Genomic DNA, 21,466 nt, shown 5'->3' on the forward strand with positions numbered 1-21,466 from the left:
GGATCTTCTTACTGTGAAGCAACAGCACTAACCACCATGCCACCAATCCAGACTTAACAAAAGCAGGAAAGCTATGATTTCAAGGCTTGATGCAGAATTTTTTTGTACGTTTTTGTCCTTGACAGGTTAAACCACAATAAACAGCAATAGCATACACGTGGTGTGTGTGTAATTGTCTGCCTCTTATAACTCCAGTGATTTTCCTGCAGTTTGACATCTCGTGCGATCTTGTGAATTTCATGAGTTCAGCAACTAACCACTCTGACTAGATTGTATCATGTCATCTCAACAAGAACAAATTAAGTTGTTGAATTTCATACAGATCCTTCATGATTTAATTACGTTTATAGAAACATGATATTATTGTGTTTAAATTACAAGTTAGACTTTTTTAATGTAACAACCACCCAATTTGCTCGATTTGACTGAGATGGATGCCTTCCTGAAACCACGATCCAAAAGCGTACGGGACTGAAAGTTATTGAGTTACTTCACTCGAACATGATATGAACAATTTAATCTAGCCTCTCTGCATATCATGTAGTTTCTACACTATATAGTTACACTTAACTTTAAAGCATGAGGCACTTATGTTAAATACACGCAAGATGTTTACGTAAATCCAAGAGTTGGCCAATCCCTTTTTTTCAGTGTGGACACAGCAGACCCTACAATGAGGAGAGCAGTCATGCGGCAAAGCAGGGAGGGCGGGGTGGGCTCCAGGGTTTAGAGCCGGGAGCAGTGGGGAGCTAATGTACCCATCTATGTTTTTATCCACTTGGCCAAGTGAGAAGTGTCTGTGTGCGGCAGGAAAACATCCTTCGCACGTGCTGTACTTGTTTTGTTCAGGATCCGGTGTAAACCAAACAGAAGAATTGTTATGATCCTTAACCCTGAACCGTGTATTCTCATAGCTCAAGTCTCACTACTTTCCATATACGTACAGAGCAACAGCATAAACAAGTGTTAACTTGACTGCGAAAGCCCACAGTTAAGACGGGGCATTTACATTTCATGCTGGCATCCTCACTCACATTTTTTTTTTCCTGTTGGATCAAGAACACGTCTTCTTACACTCTAGTGCAACACAGAACTGGAGACAAACCAGAGACTCCAACAAGATCGTACACGTAGCCGGAGACGAGCGCACACGTGCTTGGCTTTGAATTTGTCGCGTAATGTTTAACAGAATCTTTCAAATAACATAAACCTCCAGGCGACCTCTTCCTCCCTCTAGTTCTAGTGTGTGTGTGTGTGTACGTGCAATTGCTTGCACACTCGAAATGCTGCTGTGTTTTTTGCATGTTCTTGAGTACGTGTTTCTCCTGAGAACCCAAACACCTCTGGGAGATTACGTGGGGCCAGATAAGGCTGACCAAGAGTCACCACCAGGGCTGCATTCCTGCACAGCTGTTTGAGAATCAGGCACAGAAGGTTTCCCACATTGATAAATGAATACGAACGTGTGCATTCTTCCTCCAGATTTCTCAAGACGTCCACGCTCAGAACAGTGTGCATTTTGTTGCTCTGCACAGTCTTTTTCTTTTTATTCCTTAAGTGAATAATGCAATTTTATTCCACTCTGAAACAGATAACACCGGCACAGACAGCCTTTGTGCTTCAGATTGAATGATAGAAATATGTCGAGGCTCATTATGTAACCATAGAAGTTATCACATTTTCTCCATTTTACTTTACAAGTCAAACGATCAACACCATGCAAGCTGCCTGCTTATTACAGTTTAAGCAACACATTATGATGCACATGTTACACACTAGACTTTTTTCTTTTTTCTCCCAGCATTATCAGTCCCACAGACATATCAAACTGAGAGGAAGTGTGTGTCACATATCTCCGCTTGGACTGGAATGTTCTGACAAATCAACTGTAGCACTGTTTCGTCAACAGAAATGGTATGTCATCGTGATAAGACCGTATTTGAAGAGTCAACAGGGAAAAGAACGAGGGTTTAGTCACACAGTGTTTCTGTAGTTCCTTTGATTATCTTTATATTTCAGAAATTCAAAGCCTGCGAAGCACTCGAGTACAGCGTGTACATCAGTGTACGAACATAATGCTACGTACAATAAACACACGGGTATGCAGGCCTGCGTTCATTTTATACAATGTTTTTCTAAATGCCAGTTCCCAATATCTCAGGATGCTTCATATTAAAGTCAGCAGTCTTGGTAACTGTAAGAATTCTGCTGGATAGATTAAATAGTTTTATGAACTATGAGAACCAGTGTGACTGTAAATGTGACTCTGGTTTGTGTAATTATTCTTTAAGCGAGACTGTAAATAAATATAAAGTTAGAAACTCGTCACTCTTTATGTGTTTTATGCTTTAAAAGCTTTTGATCACGGGAATCACACAAAGTTATTAATTAAGAGGGGAAGAAGGAAGAACTTTGCTCCCAGTTCGTTTAAATGGGTCTTTCCTACTGTACCCGAGCACTCAGAGCACTTCATTCATACAAGCACTTTCTTCTACATAAGTGCTCTCATTTATATGGGGCAACTTTGGGTTAGTATCTTACCCAGAGATACTTAGCATGCAGACTGGAGCAACCGGGAACCAGGGATCAAACCACCAACCTCCCAGTTAGTAGCTGACCCGTTCTACTGCCTGAGCTAGACTTTATGCTAATGAGTTGATGAAACTTGTCAAATTTGGTACTGTTCAGCCATCGCACTACTGATCTCTAGCAGCTCCTTGCTAAATTCACCAATCTCTTTTATTTTATTTCACTTTTTTAAATTCATTTTTATGTAATTGTACTCCTGCTTCTGTCTCATTACTACATCTTTCTTGAGTTATTTTGTCATATTTACTTAATATCTACTAAATTTATGTATGCTTAATGTTTTGCATGCTGTAGCACAATAATTTCACAGTTTTGGGGATAAATAGCATACATTTTATCTTGTTTTCTGTCTATGTCGTGAAAAACGGCCCCCCAACCCCTCGAACTGGGTAAGTGGAAGTAAAGAGATAATTAAATCTTAGGATCTGTAACTGGGGTCAGTTACATTGGGCATCTTGCATTGATCAAACTGATCTAGCTGTATTTTTGTGTGGTAATAATCTTGCTTGCTTTTTTAAAATATGCCATATGAAGGCTTTGTTATGTTATTTAAAAAAACTCCCTTTGTGCAAACACTTGGTGGGGAGTAGGAAGAAAAAACTTCCTTTAACAGGAAGAAAGCTCCAAAAGAATTTTCTCAGGAAAGACAGCCACCTGCCTTCACTGGCTGGCAAACCAAACAAACAGCAGTTTTTGTTGTTGTTTTTTTAAATCAGTAATACTGAGCAACTTCAGACTCAGGGTCATATAGAGACAGACAAAGAGTGATTTAACACAGAACACACAAAGTTACTGACGTGCAATAGCAGCATATAAGTGGATGATAAGTGAGCAAGAGGAGAACAGAGCCGAGCACCACTATGAGTCCTCCAGCAGCCTGGGCCTAAAGCAGCACCTGAACCAGCCCTATGCATTGCATCATCACAGAGAGTGCTGTCATCTTTACTAAACTCGACAGGAGATGGTGGACAATAAGGAATAAGTAAAATAAGGAATTACAATAATTCAGCCTTGAACTGGCAAACGCAGGACTAGTTTTTCAGAATCACTGTGACAGCAGATGTTCCTAATTTGTACAATGTTGCACAGGTGAAAGAAGGCGGTTGTAGAGATTTGTTTAATGTGGCAGTTAAAGAACATATCTTGGCCAGCATGTTTGCTCTCTAACTATCATTCACATGTGAGGAAGACTTATATTTTGCATAGACAAATGGGCAACTGTCAGATAATCGTTATACAAAGTAACATCTGCCATAGTAAAATTTTGTGATCGGTTGTGAAATCAGTATATGGTCTGATTATTTCCTTCTGTGCTTCAAATCCACAAACTATGGTTAGTCTGTAACTCTTCAGAGTAACCATACGGATGCACATTTGCAAGGATCTAGAAATAAAGAGGGACGATCTTAATTACAGAAAAATAAAAAGGCTATGTCAGGTATAGCTTCTTAATAAAGACACATTTAATTGGGAATTGTTGATCAAGAATAAATTAAGATTTTAGAGGATGACACTTCCTTTCTAGCTTTTGTGACATCGGTTTTAAAATTATATGAGAGTGACAAGGAAAGAGAAAGGAAGATTCATGAAAGGAGGGTGTGCTGACTCTGTTATCATCAGTGGCACTGTAACGTGTTTAATGTAGCAAATGAGCAAAGTTCAAGTTGTGCGTCTACACAGTTTTAACCTTCTGAGACCCAGCCTGCTCATTCGCGTCCTCTGTAGTGGACACACAACTCACACACAAAAAAGTTAAACTGAAAGTTTAACCTCCTGAGGTTAGTCATGGAGCTGTATGCTGGTTTATGCATCTGATCAGTCGAGTGAGCAGACTGTGACTCAGTTTACACAGTGCAACACTGCCCTCTAGTTGGTGTTTATAACAAGCCTATCACATGACAGTGCAAACTGCTTCATCGCACTCTGCGTATTGCATACCAGCAGAATGTGCTAAGCACCAAATAATGCGATCCATGCGAAATATTACATATGAACTGCACGTTGACAAGTGATCATTAATGCTATGTAGATTTCTATTTTTCAGTATAGAATAGAATAGAATAGAATAGAATAGAATAGAATACCTTTATTGTCACTATACAGCTGTACAATGAGATACAGAGCATCTCCTACTCAGTGCAAACATGCTGGGGGGTATAAAACATTTCTGTGACATGCTTTAAAATTCATTCGATCAAAAATAGATACACATTTTATTGTATTTATTCAGTGCAGACATTTTGTAAATAAATAACTTTTTACAAATAATTTTTTTTAAACAAGTCCATTAAAGCAATAACATTCTTTAACCACTAGAGGGAGGTGTCCCTCCACGTTATACAAAACTCAATCAGGTTCACACCGCCTCATAAAACGTCAGCTACACTGTGTAAGGTTTTTACAGCGTTTTCCCAAAGATTGCAGCATTTCATAAATCACCCTTTTACTTTTCACTGAGAGCTGATGACCTCTGAACATCTGTGTATCATTAAAGCCGAGACTGGTTAAGCATGAGGGGACGTGAGTGGATATCCTGTTCGATGGCTATCATAATATAACCATAGTATCACCACAATTGCCACTATGTACTCTGTGCAATATGTACTGTTTAGACTCTGCGAGATAGCACAGAAACTTACAGCCAGGAGAACATATTTTGACAGATCCCGAGAGCTGAAGTGACTCAACAGCCAGTTTGAAGAAGCAGATTCGGAGCTGGCAGATGATCAATCAGAGTAACTGTTTGGTGTGAACAATGCAAAATGTCAAACAAAACCTCTTGTTGTGTAGATGTAGACAATTTGTTTAATGTATTTGCCTCAAAAAATGATTTATTTTTGCTTTGGAATATTTTGATTACTTCTTGTGGAACATGGAGAGGAGAAGAAACAGAGGAAATAAATAAATACTGGCCCTTCGTCTTTTTCCTTCAAACTATGTTCGGACATAGATAGATAGATAGATAGATAGATAGATAGATAGATAGATAGATAGATAGATAGATAGATAGATAGATAGATAGATCACGATTCTCACGATCACGAAAACTGGGTACTTTTCCTATATGTGACTTGAAATCGGACATGAGAGATGCATCTGCACCTACTGTTTGTCGAAGTCTTATCAGAAATGGTCTCAGTGGAAGGGTGGCCGTCAAGAAGACATTCGTATGGAAGGGAAACAAGGGAAAAAGGCTGTCATGGTTTGGAACAACACCAATAGTATTTCGGCTAGATTTTGATTCACCATGCAATACCATCTGGAAACCATCTGATTGGCAAAAGCTTCATATATCAGTATGACAATGATCCCAAAGACACTGCCACTGCAGTAAAAGCATACCTGGGTAGAAAAACACACCTCCCCAGACACCGGACCTCAAGCCCTGTTACCTCTGGAGAAAGGTAATTTCCCGTTACATAAATAATATGGCTGTGACGTAATCCTAGCAGTGACCGGGAGTTGTTATCTTTGCTTTTCTGTGCAAAACTTTCTAAAAAACCAAAGAGTAAATATTTCCGGCAGCAAATGAAAGTATGAAACTACACTGAGAAAGTCGAAAGAAAAAGGAGGAAATAGGTGCATAAGGTGCATGAAATTAATTACATAAAACTGACACTTGGGAAAGTGTTACAAAATCGTATTACACAAGCAGTTATGAATGCCTTCTGGTAGGTTTCCTATTTCCCCTGGTGTCAAAACCTCCCGCTCAAACTTTCGCAGTAATATGACTTCTGCTTGGTTTTATTTGACTGTAAAGGACTTGGAGGTTAAGAAGTTCCAGTTAGAGCGTTGACATTTGGCACACTGACAACTTTACTACGTCTCTTCCGTAGTTATGAAACTTTCAAGCGCAGGTTTTGTAACCGAGAGGTCCCGACCAATCACGGCACGAGTCTGCTGCTCACGTGACAATTATTTTTTTTATGTAACAATCGGGTATCTGTGGGAAAGTGCGTTCAATATACCGCAAAGGACCACGGCAGCCGTAGAAATGTATAAACACGTTACCAGAAGAAAACTTAAGTCTCTATAACATACTATTGCTCATCTTTTTAGACGCTAATATGTCGCTCCAGCCGCAAGCGGCGGACGCCCTGGAGGAGAGAAGCGCCTTCTTCATCGGTGCTGACTCGGGCAACGTCTCGGAAGAGGAGGACCACCATGAACTTATACTTCAGAAAGCTAACGCTCTAGCGTCCGAAAACTGCCTTAGAGAAGCCATTGACTGGTTTTCAGCTGCTATGCGGTACAGTCCTGTGCGGCCCGAGCAGCTCAGCACTTTCGTGGACTGTATCCTCCGCAACTTTAAGAGGAAAGCGGCCGGGCCGGAGCCGCTGTCGGGCCGTAGTAGCCGGGATGCGGCGGAGAGCTCCGCGGAGGAGGACGTGCTGGAGTGTCCTAACTGTCACTGCTTTCTAGGTGAACCCGTGACCTTAGCCTGTGGACATTCATACTGTAAACGATGCTTACAGCGACGGCTACTTCACAAATGTAAACTGTGTAGTGAACACGTGAGGGGCGAGGAGAAAGTGAACGTGATTTTGTGCGCACTACTAAGTAAATGGTTCCCGGAGGAAGTGGAAAAATCGAAAAAAGTAACGGAAGTGGACGCACTCTGTAGAAGAAAACGCTACCAAGAAGCCGTGGAGCTAGCAACCGACGTGATTCAGTCAGGTCAGTGTTGTTAACAGTGCCAGCCGTGCACTCGGGAGAGGTGTGTCTACTGCGCACTCTCACCGAGCAGGCGTGACTGGAGTGCGGATGTGTTATTACTTAACCAGGGTTGTGTAGTAGTGACGGGAGCGGGATACGTGTATGGCCCGTGCCCTCAATGGATTCAGAGGGGACAACATGGTGACCAATATTTTCTTTAAGTAGTAATTACTTAATTTCATGTGTTATACTGACGCCAGTCTCCTCCTGCTCTGCCTATCTGCTGGGCCCAGCTTACGAAATTGCACAAGATGGGCATGCGCGCTTGGTGCACGTTGCGTAAGGCAGGTCGTGACACATATTGGAGCAGGTTTTGTAACTTATTATGGGGGGAGGGCGGTTGTATTTTGTAATTGTTATGTCTGGGCGAACCACGGTTTCATAAATGTCTTAGAAGGTGGGAGGGGGGGATGGATTCACCGAGGGGTAAAGCAAGGCAAGGCCGGGGGTCCGTATACACACCCAGCAAAGGCAGCAAGTTATGCAATGAAAGAAACTAAACCAGGCTGGTTTATTTATTTGTAGTTAGCCTGCTAGTGATGTGGGAGGTTTGTTGGCGTTGAGTTTCGCAGGTGCAGATGCAAGTATTGATAGGAAACCCCTATGTGGGTGTATTGAAGTGAGTAATGCTCCTCTGTCCGGTAAAAACAAACTCCAGTCATACTGAAAACTGTACACTGAGTTCCCAGGTTAAAGAGGAAAAACAGGCCAGAGGATAGCATGCCCTGCCTTCGTGAAAACAAAAATAGAAAGTAAAGCAGTGTGATGCATTGTGGGTATGCTGCTGTCTTACAAGAGGAACAGGCTTTCTTTTCCTTCTTTTTTTTAATTTCCTGATTACTAAATTTCTGATTACTTTCAATCACACAATGAAGGAACTCTAGTCTATTCATTAAACTTGTGCTGTTATAGTAATTAGGGTAGTAGTTCTATAGCCTGGCAGCTTGACAGTAGGTCTGGAAAACTGCTTTGGACCTGCATGTGATTTAATATCTCATGTAACATGCTGTATCCTTTTTGACCTCTGTTACTCAGACATTAGCAGCACAATATCAGGATGTTTAGCGAAAGGGTTACCCGTGTTCCAGGAACCCCCAGGGACTCAGACTTGAAAGCATGTCTTAGTTAATCAGAACAAAATAAATTGCATTTGATAGTTTGAGTAACTTAAAGCAAAACTTTATCCCCCCCTTTTTCCCCTAAAATGGTAAATGGTTTGTTTTTTCTGGATGTAACATGGAGCTTGCTGAGGATAAATTAAGAAATAATCAATACAACCCAAATGCACTTCCTCCCCTACATTAGATGCTTGGAGTTACTTGCTTTCAAATTAACATCATATATTTGTTTGTTCGTTTTTTTTCTCGTTTGCTGCTTCGACTATTTTAAAAAGGAAGGAAGGGCTGTGTGCCGGATGACAAATGACAAAATATGAAATTACAGCCTGACCTGTTCCTGGATTGTCTCTCAGGTCGTCCCAAAAGCAGTGATTTGTACACATTAAAGGTTACATAAAGATAACAGCGGCATCACCCTTCTGTCACTTGACAGTGGGTCGAGGACTTCACACCGATGCCACTGAGGCGCTATTGCAGTCGACAGTACCTGCTTATGACAGTGCAGACCCACAGTTCTGCATCCAACCTGAGGGGAGGATAGAAAGTTCCAGACACAGAGGGGGTGCTTTGCTGATGTAATGATGACAAGACAAACTACCCTTACCCTTCCAATTAGTATCTCGAATGCTCCATAGAAATGAGATAATCTCTCTCAGGGAAACGTAATACATTATTAGCACTGACAGTATGCAATGTGGTTTATGATGACACAGCAGTTAAATAACAAACTTCATCTGCCACGCAGACAGATTGCTTTAAAAGGCTGAGGCAGGATGATTACATAGCCAGTGGAATATATCTTCATCTTAATGTTTAGTCTTTCTCACAGGTGGAAGTATTTAGAGCTGTTTTAGGCCCTCCTTAATGGCAGCTGTTCTACCATCAACAAAGCAGTCTGCCTTTCAAAAAAGCCTGTCATTGTGTTTAAAGCATATGTCATGTTTTGTAGTGCTTTTTCTTTTTAATTTAAACTACCACAGTGGACAGAACTATATAGTCAACCAATCTCTCTCTGGTCTTGCAGGCTTCTGCAGCTTGTTTTCCTTTTACACTGTTTGGCCAGAATTCATTGACACAGTTAATATGTAATGCAGGGTCCTGATTAATTGCATAATGTATGACTTGCAGGAAATATTTTCTGTTGAGGGGAAAACAGTACTTGCCTGTGCAGCTAGGAAATATTGTGGGGTAGCTCAGTGTGTTATAGACTTAATTGGTATGTGTGCTATTACATGTATGTGACATGCAACACAATCATTCAGCAACTAAATGGTTTGTATTTGTGCAAGTGTTGAGGTTTAAGCAATTTCCTCTGGCCATTGAAGGTTTTTCTTTCCCCCCTCCTTTTCATCCTGTCCCCTGCAGATCCAGACACGACGGCGGTGGCGCGACTGTCTCGAGCGGAGGCGTACATGGGTCTGAAACAGTACCGCCAGGCTTTGGAGGACACTAACGTTTGTCCCCGATCCAGCTGTTCTGCTGAAGTAGGTCATTCAGTGATACTCCAGGAATATGTTAGTCTGCTGTAAAAATAGAAATGAAGCATGACTAATAAATAATAACGAAACAGGATGACTTTGTAAAATTTGTAAAAGTCTGAAGGATTTATGTGGTTGAATGACTGGTGTTGGGTAAGTTAGCATAGAACTTTTTTTTTCAATGTAAGCCCTAAGGTTAGTGGATGACTCACACAACTACCTTTTGCATAGTCGAGTCTAGCGTGCATTCACCTGTTGTGATATATCGGTCAGCCAGCCTTTACTTAGAAAAGGTGTATTTTAAGACTGCTGCCGTCACAGCCCCACAGATGGAGAGAGAGTGGCCTCATTAACTGTGTCATTAGTGTCGTTAGATGCTAATGACCTGTAAATTGCAGACCAGTTTACAGCAGCAAGGTTTATTCATTCATCCACATTGTTATAGAACACTTTACAAGGTTTATGTTGGATTAGTGACCAGTGAATTATACTTCCCAGAGAATGACTTTTTGCTGATCTAACTGTTTGCTTATAGGCCGTACTTTTAACAGTGGGCTGCTATTTTTACTGTTACATAAAGGATCTTCTCTTTGGGTAAATGTGTTACAAAAGAGTGTCATGACCAGTCAAGGTTTTCTCGATGGCAGCTGAGAATGCAGTGATTAAGGTCACAGACATTAACAACTATTACATCACAAGCATGACACCAAACGTGTGTGTCGAATGCCTACGATATGTTTTGTGATTTTATCTATGTGATGCATAGTCATATTGACAGGCATTGAAAGCATTGTGTATGTGTATATATATATATATATATATATGTATAAAAGCTACACCTGTAGCTTGTGTATTTGAAGCTTGTCTGAGAGTCACATTTGCACGTCTTCTTTCAGGCTTTATTTAGGAAAGCTATGGTGCTGCATGAGATGGGCCAAGTGGACGAGTCTCTCCAAGTCTTCCTCCACTGCCTGGCTGTTGATGAGGACTTCCCCTGTGCTAAAAGACAAGTGGAAAAGGTGAGAGGGTTACGGTGTCTGCTGCGAGCCTGCTGCCAGGGAGGAAGTGGAATTCATACTGTTTTAACTATTTTAAGTAGTTTAGGTCCAGGGCATGAGTGTCTAAGCTGGGAACACAACGCTCTCCTTCTCCTTATTCATTTATTATTTACTTTAGAGCCATTTGTCTGTTTATTTAGGATCTGCTATTATATTACAACCCTAATGTAATCTCCCTTTGTCATGACATCTTAATCTTAACTACTGAATAACCCATTTAACTTGGAGCATGGTATAGACATTAGGTTTTATAAGCATCCTGAATGGAAGGAGCTGTTGCGTTGCTGTGTTTTTAATAGGATTTATATTGTCAAATGTCCTTTACAGATTTATTATTCTGGTCATTGATGCTGATATATTTAAATTGAAAAGAGAAAGTAAGAAATTAATTACCTAGGCCGTGGGAGGAACATTAAAACTGTTGGAAATATGGAAATATGAAGCATTTACTGTTGGTGCTTTACTCAGGGTGATGATTGTGGACTGTATGAGGGACAGTGGATGCACACAAATGACATTGCTTTTGGTTTTTACTTCCACTTCCGTGAACTTTGCCTGTTCCTTCTATCTCCCTGGGATCATCTGTCTTGGAATTGCATAAGTCGTTAGTGGGTCAGATCTTATGACTGTGCCTCTAATGACGTTAGTACCACTTAAAAGTCAGACAGAGCACAGTATTGTAGTTACATAAGTGACATGCAGTTGACTAATGTATGCAGGACTACATTCGTTCTCTGCATAACGTGACAGTTCGCCATTATGTGCTGAACCTGGTCTGTGTTCAGCTGCCGATACAAGCGTTTTGTGTAATCGCGTTTGAAATTGATTCGTTTGGTCATTTTGGGTTACTGGGTGTGTTGGCATCTTAACTAAATTTCTCATGCTTCTGATTTGGAAATCAGAAGCAAACTAGGCATCTTTCTGCTACAGCGTGGAAGCTCGGCAGCATGAGCCAATAAACCAAGGTTGAGGAGTTTGGGCTCTAGCTTACGAGTTGTACCAGCCTCCTCAGTACCAAAATGTAGCAATCAACTAATTAATGAATATGAAAATGACACCTACTGTCCTTGTTTTCCTGACTAAGCTCACACAAGACTGAAATGACGCTCAGCATATGGTTACACATCTGTTAAAATAAGAGTAAAAGGGTAAAAATTAAGAACAGTTGTGGTACATACACATTTCTGGCAGGGTCATCACTTTCACCAGCTTTATCACAAGCCTTATCTGCTGCACAGTTTCCTGTGGAAATATTCTGATGAAATATTTTTTAAAAATATGCAGTGTTGGAGAAAACGGTGTAGAGGAAAACGAGTGAGTGACGCATGTTTGAAATAATCTATAATTCAGACTCTGTTAAGCCCAGTAGTAGACAATAAGCTACTACTACTTTTAAATTTTAGATGTTCATTGATATGTTTTCTTTTTTTAGTCTGGGATTAATCTAAAACTGTGAGTGTTGTTTTACTGACATCTGGGAATTAATTATTTATTTTGAACATAACATAAATCACTTGAATGAAGGAACAAATGGTAGTGTGTAGTTTATTCTTTTCTCAGTAAGGCCGTTGTGCAGAGAGGACAAATAAGTCTATGTTTCCCTCACTGTACACTGTATGTTTGAAGCCTGAAAATTAAACAGTTATATTATTATTATTACTGTGAGAAAAAAAGAGTATTATATGAGCCTGAGAAGAAAATTCACTGTGTATAAAAGTGGCTGTAATTCTTTGATGGTGAAGAAAGTATTTTGTTGAACCCTTTGAAATAAAGCTTAGAGTCTGCTCTTTAGGCCCGTGTTACGTGTTAATCTGTAACTGTAACTTAAATGGGTTTTGGTAAAAAATGAATATAGCAAAAGTGTGTCGGTATCCAAAAATGTATGGACCTAACTTTATTCTTTCAACCTGTGTGGCACGATATGTAGCCAGTGTTTGATGATTCATTTGAATTTGAATGAGCAAATGTACAAATATGGGAAACCAGCTCTAACATTATCTGAGTCCTCTAGGACCCAGAAGTGTTTTTTCTTCAGGTTTTTTAAGCTTCCCAGGATGGCATTGATCATGTTAGGTGACATTCCAATAACACGCTGATTTCTTTTCACAGATCTTGTGTGATCTCCTCTCCCCCGGTGATGAGAATGTGAAGGTTGGCCTGAGGGAAACAACACAGAACGCACTGCCTCACTTACGCAGTAAAACCCTTGTGGCAGATGCCCAAGCCCAACCACAGAGGCCAGTTCAAAGGCAACACCTCCACCAAGTCCGTGCTGCCTCTGCGCACCATCTGGAAAACCAGGAGGTACTAACACAATGGAGCTCAATCGCAGAGTTTAATAATGAATTTGTTAATAATGGCAGTTGTAGCCACACCAGCGAAAGAACCACCGTCATCTTCTTAACCTCTGTCCTGTGTCATTGTGTAGAAATGCTGGGAAAGTGTGGAGCGACCTGGTTTGAGCCGAGCTCATTCGCTACGATCGCATGGCTCTAATTGTAGTGAGGAGGGTCTAAAGAGAGTTTGCTCTGCTCCTCAACTGGGGGACCAGGACAAGGGAAGCCTCCTGAAGAGGAAGTTGTCAGTGTCAGACATGGAGCCCTGTGTAGTGGACAGCGGAAGTAGCAAGCATAAAAAACAAGGTGAGCACCGTGCAGCGAACAGTGCTGTTTTCTGCTGTTTTATTTTATAATTTCTAACCCAGATTTAATTCAATTAAATTTTTATTAAAATACTTTCTTCTCTTCTTGTCTTAAGGTGTGGCAAAAGGCTCCAAGCAAAAACCCACCAAACCTAAAATGAGAACTATTCCCAAGGATCTGCTGGACTCCAATGACCTGGAGTGTTCTCTATGCATGAGGTAAGCACAGCCTTGTGTGCCACATTTACTGCTGGCTTACATCAGCGCTCATGGATATGACTCAACAGCCTGGCTGCTTACATCTAGAACAACAAGCTGATTGTTGGATTTTTGTGACCAATGCAGATTGTTTTATGAGCCTGTAACCACACCATGTGGCCACACCTTCTGTAAAAACTGCCTGGAACGCTGCTTGGATCACATGCCCCAGTGCCCGCTCTGTAAAGAGAGTCTCAAAGAGGTGAGAGACCCAAATTTACCAAAATTGTGCTGGTGTTATGCTACTTGTTTTTTTTAAGGTGCTCTGTGCTTCCTGTTTTTATTAACCCATTGTCCTGCTCACTTCAGTATCTGGCATCTAGGAAATTTAAGGAGACCACACTCCTGGACATGCTGATCAAACAGTACTTGAGCCGGGAGTATGCAGAGAGGACTAAAACTCACCAGGAGGAGACCAGAGAGCTTTCTGAGTGAGCACCCTTTTCATTCATGTATCATGTTTATCAGTAAGTGTTTTATCCACATCATAGAAAAGTCCTAAACTCGTTTTCCTTTCATTCCTTCTCCCCAGCCTGACAAAGAATGTGCCTATCTTTGTGTGTACCATGGCGTACCCTACTGTGCCTTGTCCCCTACATGTGTTTGAGCCACGTTACCGCCTCATGATTCGCCGCTGCATGGACACAGGCACCCGGCAGTTTGGGATGTGCATCAGTGACCCCGAAAAAGGGTAAGCATGCAAGCACAGGCACTGTGTTGTGGTTTGCATAAGTCACTAAACAAAAGTCTTTATGCAACATAAAGATAGTTATGAAAGCACTTGTTCAAAGTCTTCATTGATTTTTCTGCTCATGACTGGTAGATGTCAGTAGACATGTTATTGCATGTAATTAATTACCTAAGGCCCTTCAGGGGTCATTAGAACAATTTACCTCAGCTGCATTTTCTAAATAAACAGTTATATGCCTTCCTGCAGGTTTGCAGACTACGGCTGCATGCTGATCATCAGGAGTGTCCATTTCCTCCCAGATGGGCGTTCGGTAGTGGACACCATTGGAGGAAAACGCTTCCGGGTCCTGTCCCGAGGAATGAAGGACGGTTACAGTACTGCAGATATTGAGCACTTGGGGGATAGCAGAGTAAGAACCACAGTGAATGTCATTTAGGTGGAAGGAATCCTGTTTTCTGTTCTTGGAGAAAAGTCAGGTATTTTAAGTTTAACCAGGCCAAACGATTCTTTGCTTGCCAGGTGGAAGACAGTGAAGAACTAGCAAGACTGCAAGAGCTGCACGATGCAGTGTATGAGCAGGCCCGAGTTTGGTTCCAGAACCTCAAGATCCGCTTCCACAACCAAATCCTGCAGCACTTTGGACCAATGCCAGAACGAGAAGCTGACATCCAGGTACGTCTCACAGCATATCTAAACTTCCATCTGTGAAGATCTGAATGTCTCTGTGCAGATTAAATAGTATCTTACACACTTACAAATATCTCATAAACCAACAAATGGTAATCGAATGCTTGAGCTTATTGAGATGGATGTAAGCTGTTTGCATTTAACTGCAAAGCTTTCTGTGGTTCCTTTGTGTTTACTGTCATATTACACAGAAAATATTGCACTTCACTGATGTCTTGGAGTGCAGCAATGATTACACAAGCGTGTGTGTGTGTGTGTGTGTGTGTGTGTTTTAAATTAAAACTGCATTTGATGAACAAGGGGATGACTTGTAATTCATGGTCAATTTAGAATAAGTGAGCTGGAAAATGAAACCTTCTGCATAATTAAACTTCTGCTGAGGTGTGCCTCCCTGCAGTGGGAGTTAATATGGGGAAAAAGTATTAATGGTGTGAGTCACTTTATATTGTTTGTATAGCAGAACAGTTTGTAAGAATACTGCACGGCAGGGAGTTGGCAGCAGAGTTGATTGTTGAGAAGATTTATTATTATCAGAACTTGTATCTCCTGAATTCGCCAACAGCGGTCGTCTTCTTGGAAACAGCACACGGCCAGTAAATCTTGCATTACTTGGACTTTAAATTATTATATGAAACTGAACCATTTGAAACTCGACACACTTGCCTTTTAGGGAGACCCGCATTGCCATGTACTCGCTTGCATCAGGGATCTTAATACCTGAACGTAGGTGCTGTGTGCGCTCAGATGTAGCTTTTACTTGCAGCCTGCAGCGCTAAAGGGGATTACAGCTCACTTCTGTGGACACCCACTGGGTGGAGTCTATTGACAATATAGGCTAAAGAGCTTAAAGGGTGTTTCATAGCTAATCCTGGCTGCCCTGTTGCATCAGAACAGTGTCATGAAAAGACTTTACCACATGCTAGCAAAGACACAACACTGACCTTTTATTCCCTTATTATAGATTTCACAGAAATAAACTGATTATTTGCTTTGAAGTTAACTGTAGCGCACACAATAGTAAAGGCCATTAACTTCAAATACTGTGTTAAGTGCAAATGTTTTAACTGGCTCAGGCTTCCTGACTCTGACACAGTCATACGTTAAGTACTGCATTTGGCTGCACATAAGGAAAACTAAGAAGTTTAGTAATAAATGTAGTACCAAGTTAGAAATCAGTTAAACGCTGACTTGGTACAGAGTTAAAAAATCAATATGAGCAGATTGACTTGAATCAGTTTCATGGGTGAATGGATTTAATTACACTTCTGATAAATGAAAAGAGAAAAGTGAGATGTCTGCAGCAACAAAAAATAAATAGATAAATAAAAGTGGCAGATGATCAGGAGATTTTGGAGTTATTGATTACTGGGGGGTTTGGCATGCTCATAATTGACTTAATACATTAAAAGTCCAAAATACTCATAGTCTGCATTTGTGTTATGAAACTTTCTATGAAAGATTAGGATTTAATTTAATATGCATGCACTGTTGGGGTTGGAAGAAAGTGAAACGCTTTTTCTCAAAGCTAGAATAATTAAAAAAAAACAACTGAATATTTCTATAATTTAAACATTACAAGATCCAGTTCTCCTCAGATCCTTGAGATTCAGACTGTAATAATTTGGGTTTTGTCTGTTTATCAGTACTAGTTTTCAGAGATTTTCTCAACATGCTCCAGATGAGAGTATCACATTTGCCTTGTTCATTGATGTTAAACTTAGTACCAGGTCCCACAACTGAGTTTGGCTCAGTTTGTCTCACGACAAAGGTTTGTGCTTTCTTGAAAGCCGCTTACACTCCTCCTCCTTTCTTCCAGGCGACTCCGAATGGTCCAGCCTGCTGCTGGTGGCTGCTGGCTGTTCTGCCTATCGACCCTCGATACCAGCTGTCTGTCCTGTCCATGACCACCCTCAAAGAACGCTTGGTTAAGATCCAGCACATCCTCACATATCTGCAGAGCATCCCCAACAACTAGAGCTTCCCTACAAACAAACATCTTTTGGACTTTGAAGTGACATTTAAGAAGAACCCTTCAGCAGCACCTGCTTTTGTTCCTACTGCCAGTTCACTCATTCAGTTACAGCTAAGAGACCCCCCCCTCACCACCACCATCACCACCACCACTAGTATATGGCTCGATGTGTAAGGACGCAAACGATCAGTGCAAAGCTGTCATTCACTCAAACATATACGGCCAAACCACCTCAGGGATACTTTGAGTGAAACATTTGATGTTTGTGATTATGAAAAATGATCTAGAAAAAAATAAGACAGCAACTATTCTCATTTGCTTTATTGTCAATTTCCAGAAATATTTCCTGAATAATTGCAGAAAAACAAGAACAAGAGAAGTTACTGCAGCACGTGGTTAATATTTCCTTGTTGTTGCTCTTGAATGACAGAGTAGAATATCCCACAATCACTTTTTTGTGATGAATGCAAGTGGAACTGAGGGGGAAAGTGTTTTTTGTTTGTTTGTTTTGTCTTTGATGTATGGAAGCTTAATGATGCCACTGGAAAAACAAAAGAAAAAAAATTGCCAGGCAAAGCCGGTATCTCATAAATTTGAATTACTGACTCAAACTTGTGATTATTAAGTAGATTTTGAGATAATGACCCCCAATTTTGACTCATAGATTGCAAAAAAAAAACAAAAAAAAAACCCCAAACAAACAACAACAAAAAACACTTCCACACTGATAAGACCAGTGAAAGGCTTTTTTTTTTCCTCTGGATTTGTTTCTGAGCTGTAAAATTTTTATCTGGAGGAAAGGCGGCGTGACTCTGTGAAACAAAATCCTAAATGCTGAAAGTCCAAAAGGAGTAAAAGCAAGATAACTTAAAGGAATAACTGTGAAGTGATGTATGCACGGACCAAGTGCAACTGAAAGCTGGTGCACGTGTACCAAACACAGATAAAAGTATTACACTTTTCTTACATGCACAACTTCCATTTCTGCCTCTAGGGAGCGGCAAAGGACCTGTTGAAAGAATACATGTTTCGAGCTTTTGAGTTTCTTCCAGCTTCTCATGCACTTTGTTGCTCCTAACCTGAGTTTAAGAGGAACACGTGACCCTGAAAAGTTTATTTTTTTCTTTTTTGTTCCTAATGTTTTCTTCCTTTGGCAGCCTCGGGTTTGGCCCTGTCTTCTCTTTTCTGGTTGGCTCACAGTGAACCTGAATTCCTAATCTCCTTCTTCCACATACTTGTCATGGACCACAAGATTCCTCTGGAGCGTGCGTCTTCAGGATCCAGTGGTTCGGTTCTTGAAGTGCTTTTAGTGTCTTCTTTAAACCAAAAAAACAAAAAAACAATCCAGCTTCCCATTGAGTTAAGTTAAAACTGAATTAATTTATGAGTAAAGTAATATTTGTACATTGTGTCCGTAAGTTGTGTTTGAAATCCTAAGGGGGTCTTGCAATATTATGGCAAATTGAAACCAGTAAAAACAGCATGCTTACAGCTATTGGGTTAGCATTATTCTTCATTAAAAGCTGCTCTCTGTCTGCGTGGAAGAGAAAGGACGGTACCTGCAGTGCTTCAGTCAGAGGACTGCGTATGCCTTACACCATTTTGCATTGTGGTTTTGGCGTTGGTTACCATTCCCTATTTTTTGGTCATAGCATGAATACTACTTTTAATTGTATTTTTTTTTTTTTCTTCAGAATTAGTTTCAGCTATCGGGTGTTCACAATATCTAAGAAAGCCCAAGGGGGGAAAAACGAGTCGAGTTGTATGTAAACCGTTTGTACAAAGGCTTGTTGGACAGATCTCGCTTTTTTTGCTCAGATGTTTTAAGTTATCGATTTTCAATAATAAATGCACTTTTTTTTCAACATTGGCTGTGGTGGTGTTTTTTTTGGGGGGGGGGTTCCCCCACACAGAACAGCTGAGCATTATTTTTCTGCAATATTGACATCGTAACTAAAAATGCAGATTGTTAAATAAAAGCTTCTCTTACAGGAATATTTATTTAGATTTGTGTAACTAATTTAGCAAATATTGCTAAATTGTACAAGATCATATGCAGCATTGCCTGTTTCCAACACAGCCACACCTGCTTCTTAACTCAGTCAGAAACAGCTACTCGAGTATGATCCATTCATGCATCAGTTCCATAGGAAATACAGTAAAAACAGTTAGGTGAGAAATCATACCAGCTCTAGCTCAGGCTTGAGAAAGCTGTACATTTCTCTGCCACCAGAGGGCAACAGTGCAGCATTAACAATTACAATAAAGGGTTTCATAACTCACCCTCTGCCCACTGCACTTATTCAACCTCAACTTTTATTATGAAAATATAAAGAGATCTCTAAGTGGATTACACTTTCACAGCCAGACGTGAAATTCAATATTCCACAAAAAAAGAAAAGGACAAGAATAGGAGAAAGTAGACAGAAATAATGGCACACAGCTGATGAATCCGGGTGCTGAATGCTCCGTGTTCTTCCATCAGAGGTCATCGTGCAGAAAGCATCATAACAAACTCTGCAGGGGAAGACAGACAGCAGCAGATCCACTGATAAGGACTAATGACACCAATATCACAAAAAGGATGGCGTGGCATGCAGTCACGCCGTTCTCAGCCCGTATGACACTGTAATGGGAAACTGACACTGCTCATCGTGTGATGTAATCACAAAACATTTATGTGATTGCCAAGTTTATGAAACACTTAAGTGTTTACAGTATAGTATGCTTTGGTACTTTAACTGTTAACCGCTTTAAACCCACTTTAGAGTTATTAGTTATGACTGCTTCTTTAGCTGACCTTATTGATCATCTGGATTGGCTTGTCAATGAAGACAGCTATTGATGTTTCCTGTTAATGAAACCCAGCTGCAGATTACAGATCGATCACATCTTCCATGTTTCCATTGTCCTTCCGAAGTGCTTTGCTCTCAAACAATTATTATTGGCGTGAAACTATTGACCACTGGGTAGGAAAGCGTATTTCCAAATTAACCTAGTAACATTGTGTTTTTTGACTAGTAACAGCAGCTCTGTTGTAGTCAATCAGATCTCCAGTTTGAGCCTGAACAGGATCATTTTCACTGTCCTCATGGGTGCCGTGGATCTCTGTGGGCCATGTGCCTTGTAGAAATACTGCACATCTGTCAGGACTGGATAGATACACTCAATATGCTGCCCTTGGGGCTAATTGATGATAATGAGGAGCACCTGCTTATTGATCCACAGAGTGACACACCTGTTCATATGTCCCCAATCATAATTGACTGGAGTCCTGAGACGAGGCGAACAGGATCACAGCTTGCTTTAAGCCTGTGGTGTGCCGCATACTAATCTCACTCACACAAACGTCGTATTGACGGTGTTGCACGTGCGTACACGTGGAAGTGTGTTTATATGTGTGTGTTAGTTAATTGTTTATCTGAGTGCAGCATAATGTAATTTCTGCTGAGTCCTTGAGCTGCCCAGCAGGGTCTGCTCTTTGCATGTGGCATGTGACAGGTGTCCAGGCATGTGTATTGATCGGCTTAATGCAACTCTGATTACATTGGATCGCTCCCTCCAGCCAGCTCACCTTGACTTAACCAGCCCTCCTGTCTTGAGTCTCATCCTTTCCTACCTCATTTCTCACAAATTTTTCTTCTTCTGTCCCCTTTAAATTTGACCCACTCCAACTAGGTTCACTGTGTCCTTCCTGTGCACCCGTGGTCTATAACCTTCTTGTCACAGGTTCGACAGCACACTCTCCATATATCAATTATAAAGCAGTAGGTTACCACTGCATTTTACTATTGAACTGCTATAATTGATTTACTGTATTATAATTTTTATTATTAATTTTTGGGTAAATGGATTCCGTTTAAGGGCTTAAACATTCAACACAAACCTCATGAGACTTTCAACATTACATCAGGTCTGGTGAAACTTTTACATATTTCATAAGTCTTGCACATGGGTGGTGCAAAAATGGCTTCATAGCACCACCTATAAAATTTAAATGAAGTTCTTCCTCTCACATAGTCAACGTTTGAGCTTCATGGATAAAATCTGGCACACATGTGTGACACCCCATTACAAAATGTTCTTGGGGGATTCAGTAACTTGTAGCTATACGCTACGACCTGAACCCAGAATTACATTACAGTTATACACACTATACTTCAACAAACTCCTTCCAGGGATTTAATTGGATTAACCTCATATTTTTGAGTCCTTGGCCACGCTAAATTGCAAAGCTTTCCAGTTTTTCTTAAACAGT

The 21,466-nt window shown here is 40.7% G+C and overlaps 2 protein-coding genes across 2 annotated transcripts in view; one reads left to right on the top strand and one right to left on the bottom strand.

Moving 5' to 3' along the window:
* The first annotated feature begins 6,499 nt into the window (after positions 1 to 6,499).
* On the top strand, positions 6,500 to 19,073 carry lonrf1 (LON peptidase N-terminal domain and ring finger 1). The gene is made up of 12 exons (XM_005458750.4): positions 6,500 to 7,266; positions 9,789 to 9,907; positions 10,798 to 10,920; positions 13,069 to 13,263; positions 13,388 to 13,601; positions 13,717 to 13,819; positions 13,946 to 14,060; positions 14,168 to 14,289; positions 14,391 to 14,549; positions 14,796 to 14,958; positions 15,069 to 15,221; positions 17,053 to 19,073. Exons 1-12 carry the CDS (start codon positions 6,657 to 6,659, stop codon positions 17,209 to 17,211), a joined length of 2,235 nt encoding a protein of 744 aa, XP_005458807.1. The 5' UTR covers positions 6,500 to 6,656; the 3' UTR covers positions 17,212 to 19,073.
* cabp4 (calcium binding protein 4) overlaps positions 18,167 to 21,466 on the bottom strand; it is a 35,037-nt gene continuing 31,737 nt past the window's right edge. Inside the window, exon 9 of the mRNA XM_005458749.4 lies at positions 18,167 to 19,725. Within this exon, the coding sequence (XP_005458806.1) occupies positions 19,697 to 19,725 (29 nt within the window). The 3' untranslated portion in view covers positions 18,167 to 19,696. The remainder of the gene's footprint in view (positions 19,726 to 21,466) is intronic.

Source organism: Oreochromis niloticus, linkage group LG6, assembly GCF_001858045.2.
Source record: "Oreochromis niloticus isolate F11D_XX linkage group LG6, O_niloticus_UMD_NMBU, whole genome shotgun sequence".
NCBI classification, from domain to species: domain Eukaryota; kingdom Metazoa; phylum Chordata; class Actinopteri; order Cichliformes; family Cichlidae; genus Oreochromis; species Oreochromis niloticus.